This window comes from Diaporthe batatas, assembly GCF_019321695.1.
Source record: "Diaporthe batatas strain CRI 302-4 chromosome Unknown Contig00005, whole genome shotgun sequence".
Classification (NCBI taxonomy): domain Eukaryota; kingdom Fungi; phylum Ascomycota; class Sordariomycetes; order Diaporthales; family Diaporthaceae; genus Diaporthe; species Diaporthe batatas.
In genome coordinates, this window is record NW_025408552.1 from 1422117 (window position 1) to 1444440 (window position 22324).

At 50.9% G+C, this 22324-nt stretch overlaps 4 protein-coding genes across 4 annotated transcripts; 2 read left to right on the forward strand and 2 right to left on the reverse strand.

The window, feature by feature from the left end:
- Window positions 1-312: 312 nt before the first annotated feature.
- On the reverse strand, window positions 313-5855 carry KVR01_005342 (uncharacterized protein). The gene is made up of 3 exons (XM_044785792.1): window positions 5148-5855; window positions 2113-5085; window positions 313-2062 (listed from the first exon to the last, which is right to left on the reverse strand). Exons 1-3 carry the CDS (start codon window positions 5337-5339, stop codon window positions 716-718), a joined length of 4512 nt encoding a protein of 1503 aa, XP_044645787.1. The 5' UTR covers window positions 5340-5855; the 3' UTR covers window positions 313-715.
- A 2170-nt stretch (window positions 5856-8025) lies between these two features.
- On the forward strand, window positions 8026-8732 carry KVR01_005505 (uncharacterized protein; the record flags this gene model as incomplete). The annotated part of the gene is made up of 2 exons (XM_044785104.1): window positions 8026-8070; window positions 8148-8732. 2 exons carry the CDS (start codon window positions 8026-8028, stop codon window positions 8730-8732), a joined length of 630 nt encoding a protein of 209 aa, XP_044645950.1.
- Window positions 8733-9311: 579 nt separating this feature from the next.
- On the reverse strand, window positions 9312-11307 carry KVR01_005565 (uncharacterized protein; the record flags this gene model as incomplete). Its single annotated transcript, XM_044788343.1, has 7 exons — window positions 9312-9696; window positions 9753-10066; window positions 10130-10379; window positions 10431-10820; window positions 10887-10992; window positions 11053-11130; window positions 11253-11307. The coding sequence occupies 7 exons, from the start codon at window positions 11305-11307 to the stop codon at window positions 9312-9314; spliced, it is 1578 nt and encodes a 525-aa protein (XP_044646010.1).
- A 6809-nt stretch (window positions 11308-18116) lies between these two features.
- KVR01_004889 (uncharacterized protein) lies at window positions 18117-22310 on the forward strand. Its single transcript, XM_044792691.1, has 2 exons — window positions 18117-21865; window positions 21927-22310. The coding sequence occupies exons 1-2, from the start codon at window positions 18571-18573 to the stop codon at window positions 21998-22000; spliced, it is 3369 nt and encodes a 1122-aa protein (XP_044645334.1). The 5' UTR covers window positions 18117-18570; the 3' UTR covers window positions 22001-22310.
- The last annotated feature ends 14 nt before the right edge of the window (window positions 22311-22324 follow it).

The window sequence follows — 22324 nt, forward strand, 5'->3', positions numbered from 1 at the left end:
ACATCTGCTGGACATGATGCCAGAAGCTACTATCACTGCAGGCGGCCGTGTGGACGAGTCACAGCCTGTAGATGAGATCGCATGAGGTCCTTTCCCAGACTCTCGCCTTTAGCTGGAGTCGTATCAGCCGACAGAAGGCAGCGTCGTGCATCTGCCGTGGCCATCATGGTGCATACGCTGAACTCAGACATCTCGATCAGATCTCAAAGCAAGCTTTGCTCCGAGGTTCACAAGTAGCGTGACGTAGTACGTGGAGAACCAAAATGAAACACCAATGTAAACTCTAAGAACTATTATAGTGGAGGGTCTCGTGATACTCATAATCGTCATATTAATGGTGTTTTTACCAGGGAGCTAGCTACCACAGACTTAGAGGGGTTGTCTGGGAAACAGGACCAAATGTCTCCTCCAAGGCCCGGTGTACATAACCCGGACCACAGTCTTCACACACAGCATCAAGGCAGGGAATCCAATAAAGAAAAATAATTATTCCAATCCTTTTTGACCCGCCCACATCCCCCCTCTGTCCAACCCAACCAAAACAGCAGAAGAAAAATGTAGGGAAATAGGTATCCGCGGTGAACGAGTTGCGACGCGCTCAACTACCCTCAGTCTCAAAAAGAGTGGAACAAAACTCGCTCTTCTCTTACTCCAAGCTACGTGCATCGAGTGACGGCCTCAGCGACTCGCGAGAGAACATGCCTACCCGCCCTCTCTAAGGGTTCGGAGTAGGCTCGCGGCTGCGGGCGCTGGAGCCCTCCCTCTTGCCCAGGAAGCTCCGTCGGGAGAAGGCCGATCTAGGGCTGCCTGTCGTTAGGCTGCCGCCGCCGTTGGCCTCGGAGGACACGAATGTGCTCCTCACAACAACACTACCTTCTCCAACGTTGATCGTCTTCTCGCTGACAGAGGGTGACTCGTCAAGAGGGAAAAACTGTTCGCCAAGGTCCTCGTCGCTCCTAAGGGTGTGGTTCTCCTTGGCCTGGATGGAGAAGGCTGCATCGGGGGCGCAGACGCACTTGAAAGTCTCTCCGAAAGTAAATATCCCGTCTGAGGCCTTGTGATGCTTGGTTTTGCCGATGGTCTTGCTCTTTGGCATTGTCTGTTGGACCACAATGAACAAGTCCGTGGACGGCGGGAAACCGGAGGCAGAGACAACAGTGAACGTCGCCGTGCCAGCTCCTGACCCGGGTACTATCCCGCTGTGTGCCGAAGCTGCGCCGAAGCTCTTAGTGCGGGCGTGGTTTCCATTGCTGGCGCCAAGAGCTGGTGTTGGCGAGGCATCCGGTGAAACATCAGCATCGGACAATCCAAGACCAGTTGACCGCTTGAGACCACCCGGTGTCGAATCAGCACCGTTGATGACAACGGGCGATTCTTGAAGGCCGGCCGGTGACTCTGGGATAGAATCATCGTCCTTTTTCCAGCTTGTCAAACCGCGCTTCATGAAAGAGGCACCTTTGCCAATGCCGTGGACAATGCCTGTGGCGCCCTTGATAGGTGCGCCGGCAACTCCAGTAACTATCCTGCCGGGTGCGGCAAACGTTCCAGAGAATGTGGACGAGCCTTGTCGAGTTCTCGTCACGTAGTCCGGACGGAAAAGCAGGCGCAGCCTTAGGGTACCGGACTTGCCGTCCAGAATGAGTTTGACCTCCTGGGCCTTGAACGGGTCCAGCGACTCCAAGTTGATAGCTGCGCCGCCGAGGAAGTCAGGCTTGTCTGCAAAGTCCCAGTCCATGACCTTGACGCTGAAGTCTGCGGCAGTACGAGAGGGAACCGGAACCTCAAAGAACTCGTTCCATGCCGGGTGCAGCGTCTTCTTCTGCACCTTCGTCTTGAATACCTCTCGGCCGTTCAACTCAAACTTGCAGTAAGGGTCACTCTTTCCGTTGGAGTCGGCCGAGGGCAGGTCGAAAGCATCCAGTACGTCGACCCGAAGGTTGCCCATGTTGTTGATGCTCTCACTGGGGTCAAGCTGCATCTTCACTGGGACATATTTGAGGCTGACTTTCACGGAGCTTGGCTTTCCGTCCTCATCCTTCATGATCAGCGTGGTAGGGTTGTTCTAAAACATGTTAGCCTTGTAACGCCTCGGTAACGTCACGATGAACTCACCAAGCACTGCTTCAATGTGTCCAGAGTGTTGCCCGTCAGACGGGCCAGCGTGCTATCTTTGTCGTCGTCGCCGCGCTTGCCACCTTTCTCGCGGACTTTGATGGTCAACTTGGAAAATTCCAATTCACGAATGAAGCAATCGCCAATTTCGTCAAACTGGTTCGACTTGTGTTTGGCAGTTGACGAAACGTAGGAGGGAAAAGCCATGTCATCCACATATACCTCGATATGCGCATGGCTTTCAGGTAGTTCTGCCTCCATGAGTTTGAATATAATGAGACCAGAGTCGTACTTGACAAGCTCTTGAGGGGTGAGGTGGACCTTCGGTGGCTGCCTGTCCTCCCTCGACTTTCGGGGAAAGCCAGGAGAGATAGGAGTGGCAGGCGACTTTGGGGGTGTTGCATCCTTGCCCTTGTCTCCGTCAACAGGCGCTCCAAGCGAAGAGGAGAATTTGCCGGCATCTCCAGAACGTGGGACATCGAGTGACTGCTTTGCATCCCCGTTCTGAGATGCGGCAGGTGTGCCGTCTTTCTCCTCCTCCTCTTCGTCTTCAGGGTCGGCAACATTCAGCGTAGGGTAGAAGGCGACGGTGTACTCAATGATTCCCTTTGGTACACCCTTGCCGTGCATCTTAAGACCGTCTTCACGAAGCGCCTTCTTGTCATGGACCAGGTATTCGCCAGTTTCGTCCTGTGATATGTACTCGCTTGCAGGGACCTCGACCATGCCAAGGCTTCTGTGCTTGCCCATCTTCTCGAAATCCATTACCTCGACCACCAGCTTCTCGCGCGCAGAATGCACAGGGATGTAGAGGACTTCATCCCAGTCCGGGTTCAAAGTGTTGCGGTGATGCACCGTGCGTCCCCGCTCAATGCCAGAGAGTAGAACACGCACGTACGGATCAGACTTGCCCATCGCCTCGAGATTGCGGAGATTTTTGGCGCTCTTGAAATGAAAGCGCATGACGCCAATTGGTGTTTGGTAACCTCCGGTCCCAGCCACCACTCCCGACAACGCCACAGGCTTCCATTGAGCCTGCATCTTGACTCGGCCGGTGTGTGTGTTGGCGAGATTGTACCAGTCTTGCCCCTTCGCCATCAGCTCGAGCATATCGTCCAGCTTGATTTGGTACGTTCCCAGAACCTGGTCTCCAGCCAAGTCACGGTCGTCCTTGATAGCCACGCCGAGCTTGGCATTCTTGCGATCTGTGATGAGAATCTCTTTGGAGCCATTGTCCCAGATCGGGTTGTTGGTCCTTTTCAGCTTCTTGGTAGTGTGAACCTCTTTGCCATTGAGGAGAAGGTGAGCGTATGGGTTGAGCTGGCCGACGATACTCTTTGAGTGATCCAGCTCCTTGGCTTGCTCGACGTTGAAACGCAGGATACCTGTGTTCATCTCTGGCGGCGGCTCTTCCGTGCCGTCTTCGTCCTTGGCAGGCTCCAAGACGGGGAAGAAGCGGATATCACACATGAGCACACCGCGGTCTTTTCCACCAGACTTGACCTCCAGGCGCTGGTTCTCGTGATCGTAATCGTCTTCGAGGTTCTCAAGAGCGAAAGACGCAGTTCCGAGATCCTTGTCTTTGCGGAACTCGTTCCAATCGTAGATTTCGATGTCTAGGGAGTCGTGGAAAGAGGTGATAATGATGTAGTGGGTCTCGTTCCATCGTGGGTTGGGCGTGTCCTTGACAACCTTGGTCTGCGCCAATGGCTGCCTCTTGTTGACGGTGACGACAGCATAGCCGTCGGGGTTGCCGGAGAAGTTGTCGGGATTCTTCAAGCCCTGGGCCCCGTGTAGAGTTACTGCGACGACACCAATAGCCTGGTCCACGGGGGACCCAGCAAGCATCTTGGCAATCTCGAGAGGGAAAACGTTTGGTGCGTACATCATTGGTGCCAGTGTGCCGTGGATCTGTTCAAGTATGAAACTCTCCAGCCCGGGAATGAAGTTGATGTCGAAGCCGAGGGTCTCGCCACCGAGGGGCTTGCAGACGTAGTCAATGGTCGGACGGTCGAGGAAGCACATCTCGATTTTCTCAATGTGCGGGAACGGAAGCTGCAGCTTCATTTTCAGGCGCATGATGCCTGAGAAGGCCATGTCTTCAACGATCACATCGAGGCCCTTGCTGATCATGGCCTTGCCGACCCGGATTTCTAGAACCACCTTGGGATTGATCTTGTTCTTGAGCTGCCGGGCCGTCATGTCGGCAGTATCGTTGGGGGTGAAGCTAAATTTCCAATCCATCATGACCACGTCGTCGTCGGCCTTTGGGTAGGTCTTGACATGTTCCATGCGCGGTGGTTTGGAACCGAGCGTGAAGGTCTTGAGCTTCAGACTATCAAGGAAGCCGGGCGTCGCACCACTCAATACCTGATCTACTGAATTGATGATTGTCTGCGCCAGCACCGGCTGGTAAATGGGCCAGAACTTGACCAGGAACGAGTTGATCCATTCGAGGGATTCTGTATCGGTCTCGAGTCGCTTGAGCGAGAGCTCGCGGTTCAGGTCGTCCCGGAAGTTACGGCGGACCCGACGGAGGGAGGTCCGGTAGTAGGTTGCGCAGACAGCCATGATGATGAAGACCCAGCCGAGACCGCCTCCAAGGACAGCTACAAACCACGACGAGATGCAGGCAAAGGCAATGACGGCGGCGTTGTAGTACCAGTCACCGTAGAACTTGTCTGGGACCTTACCCTCCATCCAGGTCTGGTGGTCTAGCAGACTCTCACCCTCCTGGATAGACTCGACAGGCCAGCCGAACTGGGGTGCCCAGCCGGTCATTGGGCCCATCTTTGCGCCTCCATCGTCGCCGTCCTCCTCCGGTATCGATTTTCCGTCGGCGTCTTTCGTCTTTTCAACAACGCCGGCCTTGGAGGCTTCTGGGAGATCATATTGCGGCGCGGTACCATCGTCCTTGTCGGTCACGAGCGCTGCGCCTTTCTGCCGCTTGGAATGGAAGCCCTCTGGGATAGCCTTGGAGAATTCAGGGTTAGTGGGACGACGGTTGGAAGAGGAGACTGGACTCGTATGCTCACTTCTCTAGCCTGGGCCCTCTTCTGCTCGGGAGTGGCATCCGGGTCAAAGGTGAAGGCAGCCACACCGGCAGCCTTGCTCTCCTCGAGCATCTTCTTCTGTGCATCGTCGGCTGACACCGAGCTCTCAGGGTTGCGGGCCGCCTCGATGGCGCCCTGCTGTTTGAGCTCGGCCTCTGCTTTCTCGGTCGCCATGTTGAGCAGACAACACGGCTACGGAAGGCCGCAGCGCAAAGGGGGTCTCAATTGATGCGGGCAAGGCTGATGCAGGTGAAGCTTGGGGGTGGGGTGTTCTGTTGTGGACGGAGGTGTCTGCCGGAAAAGACGAGGCTTGTCTGTCCTGAGCAAGCAGTGTCCCTGCCCTGGGGAGATTGTGACGAGAGGAGGGCAGATGAGGTAATGAGATGACACGGGAGGCAGGAGGAGCGAGGGCAGGATAGCCGGCGAGAAGCAAAAAGGAGGGACAAATAAGAAAAGTGCTGAGGCAGCTTGGATGGTCCGGGCCAGCCTAGGCAATGTTGGAGGTTGGTGTGGTAAGCTCCCCGGGCCTGCTGCCAATGCCTTGCTTGGACTACTCCGTACCGTCCCTTTTACAATGGACTTGTTTCGGCTCGGGATCACAAGAGGCTCAGCTCACAAGCTGGAACCACACGCGCGCCTGGAAGCCTGCTTTGTGTGGCAGGCCAGGCAAAGCAGAGCGCATTGGACAGCTCTGCCCTCCCCCCTGTGGTTCCATGAGGGCGAGCTGGCACTGTGACGTAGGCGCCCGACCTGGGACTAGGGACCTGGAACTGGGAGATGGGTCTGCAATGTGGCTTAGGTGGTGGGGCCAATCAAGCTCGTGCAGGGATCCAGAGCGCAGAGCTTCTGGAAGCTGGGGGGGCTGGATGCTATCTGTCTGCTGCACGGCCAACCGCTCCATTATACTCAAGTATCTAGTGCAAAATATTCGGGACAATTCCTACGGCACGCATACACAGGGAAGGCAGGACCTCACGAGGCTGACCTTTCGGTGATTTTATCCCAGGGAGTACTTACTGTTTTACAGATGGGTGTACCGAGTACTGCAGGAGGATGTCGGGTGACACGGCAAGGTCACTAACTCATAGGGGGTTTATCCCACGGGAGATTGTCGAACAGGAGGTTATCCCAGAGGAGGCTACCCCACACGAGATTCAGAAGATTGGCCACGGTGGGTGATGCCACAGCAAATTTGGCCCAGCACCGAGGACGACAGGCTCGCAGGCTCGGTTAGCCGGGCTCCAGGTGGGAGGAGGTGGAATGCTGCCAAGAGCCAGCGGCTGCTCAGCTTCTCGGCATGCAACCCGTTTGTCGCAATGCTGGGCCGAAGAGCCACCAAACTCTGAATGCAGTAGTCTCTTATTAGTCTCTAATGCAGATTGTGCCATGGTGATCCCGATCGATGACTTGTTGGCTTCGACCAGGGTTTCATCGCCAGTGCTGCGCGAATATTCACCTGCCTGGCTCGCTTCCCCGACGACCCCAAGTGGTCCAACGAGGCCTCACTTCTGCCGGACAATCCAGCAAGACGCATATCTCGCACTCCCCACCGAACCTGCCACCTTGCTTCCCCACACCAGAGGCAGGGGACCGGCCAGGAAGACCAAGCTTGACCGAGTAGAAGCAACAATTGGGGTCGTGCGACTCGCTCCCTTCAGAGGCGGGGCTTGCGGTAGTCCGTCCCAGGGCCACGACTTTGTCCGCCAGGGAGTGCCCCGGGAGGCTTGTTGAACTACTATGTAGTCAATGCCTCGGAACGATAAGCCTTTCATATGGTGGCACGGCTGCATTTGTTGGCATACGAAACACACCCGAGCACTGGCACACGTGCGCGTTGATTAATCTTCGCTGACACGGGCAGGATGCCAGGGCTTGAAGCTGTGGGCCATATAAGGGTGCCGTCCTGTCAAGTACTGTACGCGGATATCTGTGGGGTCCGAAAACGTGGGTGAACCATTCATTTGCCTCTGCTTGTCTTCACGTCTGTCCGAAAGCGTAATGTACGGCCGAGTCATCAGCCGCTGCGGATCCATAACTGCGACTCACCGTATTCCGGGGCCTTGAATAAATTCTGCTCGGTGTGGGGTGTATATCGGATCAGGACAGATATGAGGAAAAAGACACAACTGGTGCAGCATGTCGGTACCGAGTGCTGCACGCTCCCGAGGTTGGCAACGGACTGCCTGCCTTGCCTCCCTCCCTGCGATGAAATGGAGTGGCATCCCTCAAGTCTGGTGAAGAGGCACTTGCGTAGACCAGTCGACCTCCCAAGTTAGAAGTACCTACACGGATGTGCAAGGTCCAAATTACAGACCTGAAAGCTCATATAGACAATGCTGTCCGTCTTGAGCCGTAGGTCAAGAAAGGCATTGCCCTCATAGTTGCGGGCAGTTGTGCTCTAGATTTTAGATCATTCTGCAGGATGAGAGATGTGTCTCGCTTGTGAGTTATCCCACGGGAGATTATCCCAGTGATCATCCGACTACTGTGTAGGGACGTCTTGACGATCCTCACCACCCACGTTGTTGATCCCTGCTGACAGGAGCAGACGGGACGTACGTAGTACTCCGTACGCAGTTCCGCAGCACCACGGCCAAGGGGTCTTGGCTTACTAATGCACTGTGGCGCAACTCTCTGCTTCTGCCATTATCGATACCGACCAGCAAAGAGCTCCAGCATGTATGTGGCTGGGTAAATTTCCAGACTTCATTCACATGCGCTGCTCCCAGTATCGCAACCATCTCGCATTCAAACCGCCCCCTCAGAATACTTAGCACGCGACCCCCGACCGAGATTCAACTCTGAGCAGCACAACAGCCCAGGTCCAGCCATCACCAGTCGCCGTCAGCACTTAATCACCATGGCTCAGTATCTGGCCAGCATCTTCGGAACCGAGCAGGACAAGGTACGTTGTCCGGCAACCGCCGCCCCTCTCCTTCAAACCCCTCGTCGTCTACTGCAACTAACGCGCGCAACCAACAGGTGAACTGCTCGTTCTACTACAAGATCGGCGCCTGCAGGCACGGCGACCGCTGCTCCCGGAAACACGTCAAGCCGTCGTACAGCCAGACGATCCTGATGCCGAACCTGTACCAGAACCCCGCCTTCGACCCCAAGAACCGCATGAACGCGTCGCAGCTGCAGAACCACTTCGACGCCTTCTACGAGGACATATGGTGCGAGATGTGCAAGTACGGCGAGCTCGAGGAGCTCGTCGTGTGCGACAACAACAACGACCACCTGATCGGCAACGTCTACGCCCGCTTCAAGTACGAGGAGTCGGCCCAGAAGGCCTGCGACGACCTCAACTCGCGCTGGTATGCCGCGCGACCCATCTACTGCGAGCTGTCTCCCGTCACCGACTTCCGCGAGGCCTGCTGCCGGCTCAACAGCGGCGAGGGCTGCGTCCGCGGCGGCTTCTGCAATTTCATCCACCGCAAGAACCCCTCCGACGAACTGGACCGCGACCTCATGCTCAGCACCAAGAAGTGGCTCAAGGAGAGCGGCGGCGCCAAGCGCAGCCCCACGAGGTCTCCCAGCCCGGAGCCCACCCGCAAGAGGTATTAGAGCCCCGCTTATGGAGGCTGGTTGAGGTCACAACATCAAGCAGGGAATTGAGAGGAGTGGCGGGGAGGACGGCTCCCCCCCATGCCCCTCATTCCTGATGGTCATAGAGCCTTGCCCGATTCTCTCAACAGGATGAGTTAGGGCTTGGGTGTAATTATATGCAGGCAGGTAGAGGACATAAAAGCGTTCTCGGTTGCGAGTGGCTGGGGGGTGGTAAAGGCATGCGCTTGTTTGTCAGCATTGCAGATGACAGGGTTGATGGGATACATGCTGTGAGATATCACAACGGTTAGGGCGTCAGGAGTCTATTCAATGATTTCTCCACGAGGATGTGCTGAAGAAAACAGCCCACGTCATTAATGAAGTCAATCCTATGCTATTCGTCGCCCAAGTACGACCGCTTTATGAATGTGACAGGACTGAACCCCGGCTGCAGCTGAAGGGGGGGGGGGGGGTTCGCAGTGATATTTCCTTGCACCTCAGCTCGACAGTCGAGCCCTGAACCTTGATCTACAAAAGCATCAATTCATGTATAGTCCCGTCTCCCCAGAATGGGCAAATCACCATGGACATGCTCGCCTATTCCTTTGCATCTACAAAGACGTCATTAGACCCGGTCGTGTCTGATCTTCGAATATCGGGGACGTTCTTCTTCAAGTCCTCGTGGAAGTCGATCAACGGTCCTTCAGATGCCTTGCCGGTAGACTTGAGCATCCCTGAAATCTCCCCGGTGCTCTCTACCTTTGGGTCATCCTTGAGTTGGCGTTCTAGCGGCTTGGTAGGCTCCGCTGGTGTATCATCCTGGCCAAAGTCTATTAGATCGTCCCCTTTCGATTGTGGTGGTGGGGCCTGGCTTGTGCTAGCCCTGGGAGGAATCGAGTGGGCAGGATTTGCTTTCTGGCCCGGCGTGATGGGATAGATGTCCAGGATTTGTTCAATTTGTTTCTTTGGGTCAGTAGCGTCGCTGTTAAAAGTGTCAACAAAAATTCTGCGTCATATAGAATTTCGGGAGACGCTCACAGTTTTGCGTTGATTATCCACTCAAGGTCCTCCTCTCCTTCTTCAGAGCCACCAGGACCGCCTCTGACCCTCCTGAAGAGACGAGGATGCCACTCGACACCGTCCTGGGCTCTCTTGGCAGCTTCGTCTCTTTGGGCGTCCTCGATTTTGGTCTTCTCGTCAGTAGCAAGTTCGTGGTTCCTGTCCTTCACGGCTTGTGCGGTCTTGCGCCACAGTCGCTGGGACTCCTTCTCATCTTGCTCCTCTATGGGCCTGACCTGGGGAGGCGATGGCTTCGCGCGGTGTGCATTGAAAAAGGCATCCTTGTGGCCAGTCTGCTCTGTCGTGTTATTTTCTATCACATGAAGACGACCTCGTGGAGGAGCTCGAGTGCTTACCTTCAAATTCTTGATGATCATCTCATCACTCCACAGCCCAGAGAACTCGTACAGCGCCTCGCCCGTCTTCTCGTTCTTGATGAAGCCGCCGATGGCATTGTAGGTTCCACCGACCCAGCCCTTTGTCTTGAACTCCAGGTCTGCGACAAGGCCCAGCTCAGGACACCGAACGAAGCTGTGATCACCAAGCTCATATTTCATCTTGCCGAAGAGGATTCCTCGCGCGTACATGTTCGGCTGCGTGAGGAAGCTAGGGGTTGTAGTCAGTATCCGTTGGCCCATGAAGATTCAGCATACCTACTATCGCTCGCCCTTCTGAGGGTCCTTCCCCCTGTTCAGGAACGTGAGTGTGGCTGTTCCCTCCATCAGACTTGCTGCCGAGTTCCCCAGGAATTTACTCTTCGGTTTTAGACAGCCGTCGACCCTGATGTGGTGCTCAGGAGCCATGTAGAAGTAGCTTGATTTCGGCGGGTGGTGAGATGTCTGCTCGGAGATGTAGTACGCTTTTGTGTTGTCTGGCAAGTCCCAGTAGCAAGTGAAGATCTCGCCGAGAATAGGGTTCAGAGGCTTTTTGACTCCGGGAGGACGGATATGCCAACCGCTCAGATAGAACTTCACGACGTTCACAAATCTGTCGGTAGGGTCGTCCATCTTCGGGATAGGTAGGAGCATTTCGGGGTGGCACATGAAGCTTTGAGGAGGATGGTCAGCCAAGGTTGCCTCCTCGTTTCCTGGAGGATGTGGGGAAAAGATTTACTTGGTTATTCGCTCCAGCATGCTACGAGGTTCGAGGATGAATGTGGGAAGCGTGACCCGGCTCAGGTCTGCACCCGGCCTGAGTTGGGAAATGATGTGGCCGAGCACTGCAGGTGGCATATATCAGCATCGACGGGTTTCGGTGTCTCGGCGGGGCTTGGACGCACCATTTCCCTGATCGGCCTCTATAACGGTCTCATCCTCATCTTGGTGTCCTCTGCCCTCATCGACAGATCCTCGGCTGCCTGTGTGAGGAACGTGGAGAGGTTAGCGTACAGGTAGAGCGTGGCGCAACGGCAGTCACAACGGCGGCGGGATGCACGGATGACAGGGCCCAAGATGGAGGGGAACTGTAGATTTCACGCACTAGCATTTGATGTCGCTCTTCGGCGTGCTCCAGACACAAGCCCCATCATCGGCATAGCCCAGGAGAGAAGGCCTCTCTCCCAAGGAAGTCAAGATCACCAAGGGTTTTGCAAGAGCTCGCCGCGTCCGGACGCACCTGTGGAGGGCAGATAGCTCGGAAAAGAAGGCTGGAGGGTGGTGTCGGAGGTTTCGGTCGTGGGGGAAGAGGAAGACTTGAAGCGCGGCTGTCCACGGGACTAGTCTCGGCCGCGAGGATTTGTGTCTGTCGAGATGACGATACAAGGCAGGGGAAAGCTGAGGAGGAGCAGGCAGAAGGTGAGCCCGACGTCGCCGGTGGGAGGTCAGAAGAAGCCTACAGCACCTAAAGTAGGCTAGGAGCTGGGTATTTTGGCGGGGTCGCCACGCCCCCCCACCCAGCACCAATGCCCATCCCCCCTGGGCCCAGCCCAGCCCAGCCCGGCGCGGCAGCCGTACAGTACAGCAGCTCTGTAAGGAGCACTCCTCCAAGGTTAAGACCCTCAGACCCTAAGGCAGGCAGGCCGGTCAGTCACCAAGCCATGACGTTGTTTGCCGATGTCATCCTCCAGGATGACTGAGAGCTGGCAGCGACTGTGCGCTCCCGTGGCCCGTGCTCCCCCGCATGAGAAACAGCCGCCCAATACCTTGGGTTCCTAGGTACTGTTCCCAGTTGCCCGATCCTGGATTAGGTACCGATTCATCGGATTCATCTGCGTCTATACATAGAGTCTTGGGCTCCTCCCTTGACCATCCCTGAGCCAGCCAGTCAGCATTTGCATACTAGCAACGTGACTTCACGTCGCATTGCGCCCTGCATGCAGAGACTGTGTGCTGTGTGCTTGTAGCCTCGGACTCCCCTCCCGTTCGGCAAGGCTGCAATGAGAACTGTTTTTGACCTTCGCGTCTTGCGTGGCGAGGTATTTTGCCTCATGTTTCTTAAGATTAATTCCTCGTTAAGGTTATCAAGAACTGAGTCGGTCTTCTCAGAAAACAAGGTGCCCACAGATACCTACTCAGTAGTCATCTCCGTTTCTAATGCCTCCCGAATGTCTGCTTGGAGTAACCCTGCTTTACTCCGTGCTTGCGGGTTAGTGCCATGTGTGTCATTAAAGACATCTACGTAGTGGGCACCTCCACAACCTCAACTTTTTACAAGACACACGCTCCGGTGACCAGTCCAGCTTCGGGAGTCAAAATTTTCCTATTTTAGTAAAAGCTTTTCCTTTAAATAGTCCCTTATATTAATTATATTATAATATTTTAATATATAAGTAGATAAATAATTTTATTTATATATATTTAAATAGTTTTATATTTATATTTATATTTATATTTATATTTATATTTATATTTATATTTATATTTATATTATTATTATTAATAAAATAATAAATAAATAAATAAAATAAATAAATAAAATAATAAATAAATAAATAAAATAAATAAATAAAATAATAAATAAATAAATAAAATAATAAAATAATAAAAATAATAAATAAAATAATAAATAAAATAATAAAATAAAATAATAAATAAAATAATAAATAAAATAATAAATAAAATAATAAATAAAATAATAAATAAAATAATAAATAAAATAATAAATAATATAATAAAAGAATAATAAATAAAATAATAAATAAAATAATAAATAAAATAATAAATAAAATAATAAATAATATAATAAATAATATAATAAAATAATAAATAAAATAATAAATAAAATAATAAATAAAATAATAAATAAAATAATAAATAAAATAATAAAATAATAAATAAAATAATAAATAAAATAATAAAATAAAATAATAAAATAAAATAATAAAATAAAATAATAAAAAAAATAATAAAATAATAAATAAAATAATAAATAAAATAATAAATAAAATAATAAATAAAATAATAAAATAATAAATAAAATAATAAATAAAATAATAAAATAAAATAATAAAATAAAATAATAAAATAAAATAATAAAAAAAATAATAAAATAATAAATAAAATAATAAATAAAATAATAAATAATTAAGTAAATAACTAGGTAAATAACTAGGTAAATAACTAAGTAAATAACTAGGTAAATAACTGGGTAAATAACTGGGTAAATAACTAGGTGGGTGGGTAGGTAGGTAAGTCGGCTAGCCAGCTATGGGCTAGCTATAGGCTAGCTATAGGCTAGCTATAGGGTATAGGTTAATCCGCTAGAGACCTTTAATAAAGTCTATAACTGCTATAGGGTAGGGTACCTCTAAGATATATAAGAATAGGATAATAGGTATTTAAGAATTTAGACTATTAACTAAAATTAAAGTATAAAGAATAAAGTTAAACCTTTATATTTATTAATTTATTAGTAAAGACTATTATACTTATTATAGAGAAAAATTACTATTAATATTTAAGATAAGTTATAAAGAATGAAGTTAATATTTATAGCTAATTTTCTTAAGTACCTGCTTATATACCTTTTAGGTTACTTCACCTAGCCATTTTACCTTTTAACCTACCTAACCCCTCTCGCCTAGCCCCTCTCGCCTAGCCCTTTATATCTACCCTTTTATCTACCCTCTTATCTACCCTCTTATCTACCCTTTTATCTACCCTTTTATCTACTCTTTTATTTATTTTATTTTTTTATTTTTTTATTTATTTCTTTATTTCTTTCTTTATTTATTTCTTTATTTATTTCTTTATTTATTTCTTTATTTATTTCTTTATTTATTTATTTCTTTATTTATTTATTTTTTTTATTTATTTATTTATTTATTTATTTATTTATTTATTTATTTATTTATTTATTTATTTATTTATTTATTTATTAAAAATATATCTTAAAAATATATTAAATTAAATAAAAACTTTTAATATAAATAATTAATAAAACTGAAATAAATATTAAATAAATATTAAATAAATATTAAATAAATATTAAATAAATATTAAATAAATATTAAATAAATATTTAAGTTTTATATTAATTTTATTAAAATTAATAAAGATATTAATTAATTAAAATAAATTTATAAATTATATTTTAAATATTATATTTATAATTTTATATTTATATAATTATAATTAAAATATTATAATTAAATAATTATAATATAATATAATTTCTATTTTATATATATTTAAAAATATATATTAATTAAAAATATATATTAATTATAATAATATATAATAATATAAAATATATTTTTTATTAAACTTTTATTATAAATAGTTTTAAATTATATAATTAATATAATAAAATAATTATTATTATATAACTTAATTTCTTTTTAATAATATTTATTTATATAAAAAGTTAAATAAACTATTAAAATAGGTAAAAGCTTCTATAAAAATAGGAAATCTTTTACTCCCGAAGCTGAAGAGTACTTGGACAGCTCTCCTTGCGAATGTGCCCTCACATGTGATTGCAATCCTGTCCATGCCCCGGTCTCTTCACGGCTTTCCAAGGGCTTTCAAGTCACTGGTCTCGTTGACGACCCTATAAACTAGACGCCTGTTGTCATGAGCCGATGCTGAGTTCCAAGACACCAAGACAAACATCGATGAGAGACGACACGATGAACTTTAACAAACATTGAAACATATCTTATGATGCTATATGTACTCATGCTTCCATGGAACCATTCTTGTGCCGAATATTTCGTGCAATGTGGAGTGTGACTATTGTCTGGAATCTTTCCCCTGATGAACCAATACTGTGGGTATTCAGGAGTTGCTCTCCGTGCATATCAACCCCAGAGTCGGCAGTGACTGTGCAGAAGTCGCAATGACAGGACCTAGCAGGCCCTTGGAAAGTCTTCACAGAACCGCGTCTCGAGCAGCAGATATGGCTTTCACGAGATCAGCCTGAAACACAAACTGTGTCTAAGTCGAAGGGGTTTTAAGGGCGATAGGCAACGAATTATTCTGATGAAAGTGAAGATGTCACCAGATTTCCCGCAGGTACCACTTGCAAGACATGCCGGCAGCCAATCCCCACAGTCAACTTGCCAAACTGTGTCCCTTCCTTCCTTGGATTTGGTGATGACGACGTTGTCTCGGGTTCACCAACAGAAGCCCCGGCATGTACTTCACTGTCTATGGCTACATAATATTGTTGAAAAGGCACTCAGAAAGTCTCTGAGACTTGGGTCTGTGGTCATTTTGACTGGCGTCATTCATCTTTTTCCTGAGACATGCACCTCAACTGCCACGCTGCTTTCTAGGACGAGATGCCGCAGTGATTTATTTACATACGGCAGAGGCCCACCTCTGCGCAATTTGTGATCAGTTCCATTTCTGACAGCTCCTTCGTCCATCTGGATTTTGGAATCTGAGGTCTGATGACCCGAGTAGACCTGCCTGTGGCGGCACGGGCTACGTGAGCTAGCATTCCCAGGTGGCTACATTCCGAATTGGCCGCAGTTTGAAGCTCTGAACAACACCAAAACCGTTGCAAGACTGTACCAGGCCCATCTAGAAACAAGCTTTGCCGAGCTTTGATAACTATAGACCAGTTTTCTTCTTCCGGCGGGGGTTCGGTTGTTATGCTGCAAGGCCATAGCGAATAGCCAGTCCTGGAGGCAAGGCACACGTGACTGCAACGGGCATTGTTCAGTCCCAATCGACCACGTCCTCATTGTATTTGGTCAAAAGGAAGGAAGCTGAAAACAGGAGGGGGGGCCAGGTTTAAGCACATGAAGATGATGTTCCATGCACATTATGGAGGGCAGAAACGGCGCAACCGAACAGCCTGAGGCGTGTCTCCTTTGCCGCGCTCTGTGTCGCGTGACTCGTTGCCAGTCTGGGACAAGAGACCGTGCGTCTGTCAACGAACCCGAGTCCAGCAAGGAGATTGCCGCGCATCAAGATTCGGAAGGGTGACACTGGTAGAACCGAGATTCGTAGGATGCGTGCATTGTCGTAGGGAAAGCTATATGTGATGACGAAATAAAAGGGTTTTGGTCCTATGTGCGTGTATGTGTACGGAGTACTGACGGCTCATATGTGGCAGGTTATTGGTACTCCGTACTACTCCGTACACAGTAGAGAGAAATATCTAAGGTGGGCTTGATTACCTGCGGCTGGCAGGGGTGTCAAAGCTGTTGCTTTCCCAGGTGTGTACTGACACCAGATCTCTATTATCTATTGTCTACTGTCATCCACAGCCACCCCATGTGATGATAGAGTTCCGCTAGTTTGGTTGATCGGCCTACCGAAATAAAAGCTATTGTCTCGGACAAGAAAGAGCAACAGGGCAGGACAGGACAAGACATTTTGGGATCAGCAAGAAGTAACAACTCAGGGCCAGATCTACTGGCTGCTGGCTGCTGGCTGCTGGCTGCTGTTATCTATGCCTCGGCGACGCCTCCTTGGCACAGAGCCGCCGGGGATTGTCGAGATTGCGGCGTCGAGATTCCAAGTTGAAACAAACAAAAGGATTCCCCGTTGGTCCTGGCGCTGCAGACAAGCCTTGTGCATTACGGCTCGGGGAGCAGGGCCGGGCATGCAGAGCCGGGGAGGGAGAGATGAGAGAGAGATACTGTTAGATAAGGATTTAATTGTACTTGGGCTAGCCTTTGGGTCTGGCCAGCTATGATTCCCACGTTTTTACGTTCCCACGTTCCCACGGGCCGCGGCAATGTGGTTCTTCTGGACGTACTCGGTACGGAGCGCAGTGCTGTACTGATCTGCTAACTGATCTGCTCGGTAGTCGGTAAAACAGGGCAAGAGGAGAGGGCAGTGGGCCGCCGCCCTCAGGTCACGGTCGATGGGCTGGTACTATGTACCGTCAGACGGTTGCGAGGGACTCGGCTGTGAAATTGAGTGCTCCCTCTCCCTCCCTCTGCCTAGCGTCCTTGCGGGAAGCTCCCGTGGGTGACACACACAGTACGTACCTGACATGGCATGTGGGTACCTGCCCCTGGGATATAACATCTTTCTCTCGTGTCTTGCGGAACGGTCTGGAATAGTAAGCCGAAAAAGACATCGTACAACAAACCCCAGGAGCCACCCAGGGTGGGTTCGCCCTGCAGGCTTATGTTAGTTAGGTACTTACCTACTGTGTAGTCATATCCTCCCCCATTCTCTCGCGCTCTCTCGCGCTCTCTCTCTTCTGACTGCCGTCAAGGCGGCGCGCCATGCCGGCAATAAGGCAGGAAGCATCTCCACGTTCAAGGGTAGCTATTTAAGTAGGTACTTACCTTAAATTTCGAGGCAGGAGTGGAGTCAGCGCATTCACCGATGCACCGTGGAAACATGGGCTCTCTATCGTGGAGACGAGATCGGTGCCTGAGTGAGGCCGCGCGACCGCTCTCGAAAGAAAAAAAAATCACCAAAAAACCAAGTCTCCAGGGCATCCTGCAGGCTGCAGCCCCGTCAACAGACCAGCAGATACGAACTTGAACCAGGTCTCCTCGTAAAAGAGAGACAGCTTTGCTGTGCTGCTGCTGCTGCTGCGAGGCGGGCGAGGAGTGCACTGATTCAGACAGTGCCCCTAATTTCAGAAGCGCCTCAAGCAGGCCGGGAAAAGGGGTCCAGAGCTCCAGCTCAGGAACTCAATAGGGTGGAGGCCAAGCATCATGCTGCGGACGTCTGATGTGAACTCTGGTGGGGTCCCACCTGCGCGGGTCAGCACCCAGATACCACGGTACCATGTACCCCCCCGCTCGGGCAGCCCACCCAGGCGGCCAGGTAGGTACTCATGGGGTGGTACCGGCCTCGCTAGGAATGCGTAACGGCGCCGCGGACGGACTGGCTGACTGGACATGAGGGACCTGAGGGCCGCGAGAAATGGGCCGGGGTATCCCAACGCTGTTGTTACAGCAGCAGAGCCAAGTATGGAGTACATACAGTTCACTCACCTGCCCGCCCTGTGAAGAACGACGTTGCTGAAACGGTTGCCCGTGGGCTCTTCGCCAACCTCGAGCCTCCTTACTAACTTGGCATCTTTGCTGCCAACCTACACCACCGCATAAATTTAGACCAGAGATAATTGTCCTGCATTGCACCTGCAACTTTGGCCCCAGTATCGTCCCTTCCCAAAGCCTCCCACCCTAGACCGTCTCCCTGACTTGCCATTGATCACGGCCGTGTCGCCCCAGCAAGCAAGCCAGCCCGCCAGCCAGCCCTGTGAACGTTGCTGGCCTCGGCCTCACCTTCCCTCCTCCTTCGTGACACAATGCCCCCGGACCGAGCCTGAGAAGCACGACTCATCTTTCCGTCTGAATTCCAAAACCCTGTCCTCATCGCCCGCCGAACATCGAGACACCCTCATCACGAAGCCAACGGCAGCGCGCACGACAGCCATGGAGCAGGATCCATATTCCAAAAGGGGCCGGTTGATGGGCAAGTTGTTTGGGAGGGATCGCAAGACATCGAACCCAGCCAACAACAATAACAACAACAATGAGGATCTGAACAACTTCTTCCACAGCTCTCACGACAACCTCCCCGTCACGGTCAATCACCCCGGGCCGCAATTGTTGGCCAAGCTTGACACGTCCACCGCGAGGCGCTATCCCAACGCCGCCGAGTATGGTGCCCAGCAACAACAGCAGCAGCAGCAGCAGCAGCAGCAGCAGACACTCCAGCCAAGCGTCCCCATTCGTACGCGCTCCCACAGCCCCAGGGTACGAAACAAGAAGGGTCTTGTCGTGAGATTCGCCGATACGCGCCCCGAGGTAATTGGCGACGGTGGGGACGAGTGTAATGTCCCGACCGCTGAGATTGGGAAGAGGAAGAGGGCGCAGTCTGCCCCGCCGCCGGCGCAGTTGCAAAAGATAGCCCGTCTTCGCGAGGGAGAGAGGGAGAGGGCATATTCGGAGACCCAACAGGAGGACTTCGTCCCACAACCCATGAGACGTACACAGACAGGCTTCTCCACCATCGCGGATGCTCCTCCGCCGCCAGCACCCCCTGTACCCCCCGCCCCGGAACCCGGCCGTGATCTCCCACCTGAGCCGCCGAAAGACGCGGAGGCGCCTGCGCCTGCTGCGCCTGCTGTGCCTGCTGTGCCTGCAGGCACTCCCAACGCCTCTCGGTTCCTGGACAATTCAGTGGTGTCTAACGACGAAAAGAGGAAGTCTTTCATCGAGATAAACCAGGCCAAACAGCGCCAGGCTGAGGGCATGGCGTTCGCACAAGCCGTTCGCCAGTCTTCCGCCCACTCCCTAGAACACCAGTGGGAGGAAATCAGGCAAGGCGGCGTCGGACCCGGTACACCTACCGACTCTCGCGCTTCGGCGACGTCGTCAGTCGGCGCCGAGTCTCCGGAGAGCCAGTTCAGGAGGCCGCCGGTAGAACAAAGTCCCGCGTCGTCAAACTATTCCCACACATCTACCTCGAGCCCGAACATGTCACAACGATGGCCGTCGACCAGAGAGCCGCCGCCCAGGCCGACCGAATCTCCGACGAAGCGAAATGCCGCTGTGCCTGACGTTGCCACACCCGTTGACGACGCTCTGGATGTATTCGCTTCACGAACCCGCCACCTGTTCGAGCTGTTCCGTCTGCACGCAGAGCAGGTTAAGCCCTTCCTTTCATGTTCCCTAGACGAGCTTGCTCGGGCGGCGCTTTGGTGGTTTTTAAAGGGTAGAATGGCGCTGGAAATGTCCATCAGAGAGGCGCCACAGACACCGCAGACCCAAGGTCAAGTCTCAGCAGCCCGCCAACAAGCATATGCAGACCTGGCAAAGGCATACTTCATGTTTGAGGAAGTCGTTCCCGAGGTAATGAGTCAGAAAAGCAGTTCCGTCGAAGCAGAAGTCCAGGAAGTCGGCCAGGCGATAACGTCGCAATTAAGAAAACTTTCCTCTTCCATGAAGCGGAACGGCTTCTTACCCCCAGACGATGCGCTCTTGCCACAGTCGCTCGATCGATCAATTTGGGTAGAGTATCCTGCCATCAGTCAAGATGTTGTGTCCTTGTTGTGGGGCTCCCGAGGCGGGTCCCTTGCACTACAACAACCCGTCACCAGGATGCCATTGCTCGCAACTTTGCCACTGGGCGACACAGTCGACATGTTCTGCTACGGCCGCTATTTCGTGGATGTTTTCCTCATGGAGCAAGGGATGGAAAGCCACCCGCTACGCTTCCCCTGCCTGCTCTCCGTAACAAGAGCAACAAAACAATCCAGCCTCGAGTTCTGTCTTGCAAGCCAGAACGGCGCAGTCCAGTTCCGCATACAAAGCAACAAGGCGGCGGGCCCAACGTGGGAGGACGTGAAGTGGAGGGTGGAAAAATGTTCCCTCGAGGTCAGGCTGCCTCGTGGCTTTGCGCTTGCTACCCAGTGTAGACCCCAAGATTTCAAGCTCCTTTGGAGCATGCAAGACTTCAATGCCAAGTCACTCGCGACACTTCAGCCGCGAAAAGAAGAGGAAATTGTCTTCAAGTCAACCCTGCGCAGCTTTCAGTATTTCGATTCCAACGCCCAGTCTGCGACATTCCCCAAAGAGGCGGTTCGAGCTTGCGATGTCGGTCTTTTCGAGAAGATCCTCACGGAAGCATCGCCGACAGGACAGAGAAATTATCACAGAGGCTTCCGCCTGGCTGTCGTAACCGGTCCGAGCACGAAGGTACTCAGTGCAGTCAACCATGTGTACAGTCCACAGACACCAGTTCAGTTCGGATTTCTACGCGGCGAGCACAACGAGCCAGCTCTTCTGCTCAGATTTGATGATGGGAACTCATCCGGTAGGATGGTCATGGCCTTCAATGACGAGCCCGAGCGTCTTCGATTCCATAGTATTTTGGCCGGCACGGTTGTCCAACATGACGAGAAGGTTCACTCCGAAGTACCCATTACTGGTTATGCAGTGTCGCATACTGTAAAATCCGGGCCTATGAAGGGCTTCTCGCAGCTGCCTTGGTCAAGAGTCAGGATTATCAATGAGGACGCTGAGGACGAAATTCCAGAAACAGTACTATCGGAGAAGCTCAAGATCGTGGTCGACTTCAAATGCGGTACCATCACCGACAGAGTCAATGTTGAACCTGGGGAGCTGAAGATTAGGCTACCTGTGAAGGACCAATTGAGTCTCTCGATTCTGCGGCAGCCACAAAAGGACTTGACGATTGCCTTGTCAGAGTCTCAGGTTCCAAAGCAGACGCCCGAGGAGATGTACCAGGCGCTTCAGACAACTAGTCGCGCATCTTCGGTGCGTACGCTGACGTTCACCAGTCAAAGAAACTTGCACGAGTTCGAGGAGGCTTTGACAGGGTTCAAGGTGCTGTTTGATGGAATCGCAGCAACACTGGCCATTTCCCGGCGACGCATGGTGGTGCCAATCTACAAGAAGTGGGAGGCAGGAACGACAAGAATCCAGGTTGTTCAGTCCGAGAACATCATTCAGGTGCTTGCCTTCTTCGAGGACTTCCACCATGGTGAAAGCATGAGCTTTCCCCTGAAGCCGACCGACGTCTTCGAGACCGTTAGCCGCAGTAAGCTGTCGGGCATCAAGATTGACGACGCAAAGTTCCCGCTGCCACGCAGGCCGGAAGATCATGAGGGTTCAGCGGACGACGTTTCGTTTGTGTGCTTGGACCTGCCGGAGATACCAGGAGAGCATGACGATATCACGATATTATTTGAGAGCGAAGAGAGTGAGTCTCATTTCCTGGACGTGACAGGCATCTTGACAAAATGGCTAATTGACTGCAACAGCACGCGATGAGCTCATCCAGTGCTTGCCAGCACCAGTCAAGGGATCCAAACTGGCGAGGATGACTGGAAAATAGAACGGACGGGCATGATGACGTACAAGCATCTTGATGGAAATATAGGACATACCGTGCAAGATTTGAGCGGCTGATAGCTACATATACTCTTGCATTTGCCGCATGAGATACCCCCTGCTTGAAAGTTGGAGTAGATGAACCCTAGCTTCGAAGGAGGAGCGAGGCAGAGCGGGTTCTAGGAAGCGCGAGAGCGCGGATCATGGGAGGCCGAGCTCCTCGGTTGGACACATGTCGGACAGATTTTGGACACATAGAGGAATAGTAAAGTTGAACCACCTGTCCAATCAATATAATAGGACATCACCACACATATGGAACTTTTTG

Excerpts from the sequence above, each read along its gene's own strand:
- KVR01_004889 (XM_044792691.1), top strand. The coding sequence starts at position 18,571 with ATGGAGCAGGATCCATATTCCAAAAGGGGCCGGTTGATGGGCAAGTTG. Across the intron at positions 21,866-21,926 it reads ATTATTTGAGAGCGAAGAGA|CACGCGATGAGCTCATCCAG; the intron begins GTGAGTCTCATT and ends TGACTGCAACAG.
- KVR01_005342 (XM_044785792.1), bottom strand. The coding sequence starts at position 5,339 with ATGGCGACCGAGAAAGCAGAGGCCGAGCTCAAACAGCAGGGCGCCATC. Across the intron at positions 5,086-5,147 it reads AGAGGGCCCAGGCTAGAGAA|GCTATCCCAGAGGGCTTCCA; the intron begins GTGAGCATACGA and ends GAATTCTCCAAG. Across the intron at positions 2,063-2,112 it reads ACACATTGAAGCAGTGCTTG|AACAACCCTACCACGCTGAT; the intron begins GTGAGTTCATCG and ends AACATGTTTTAG.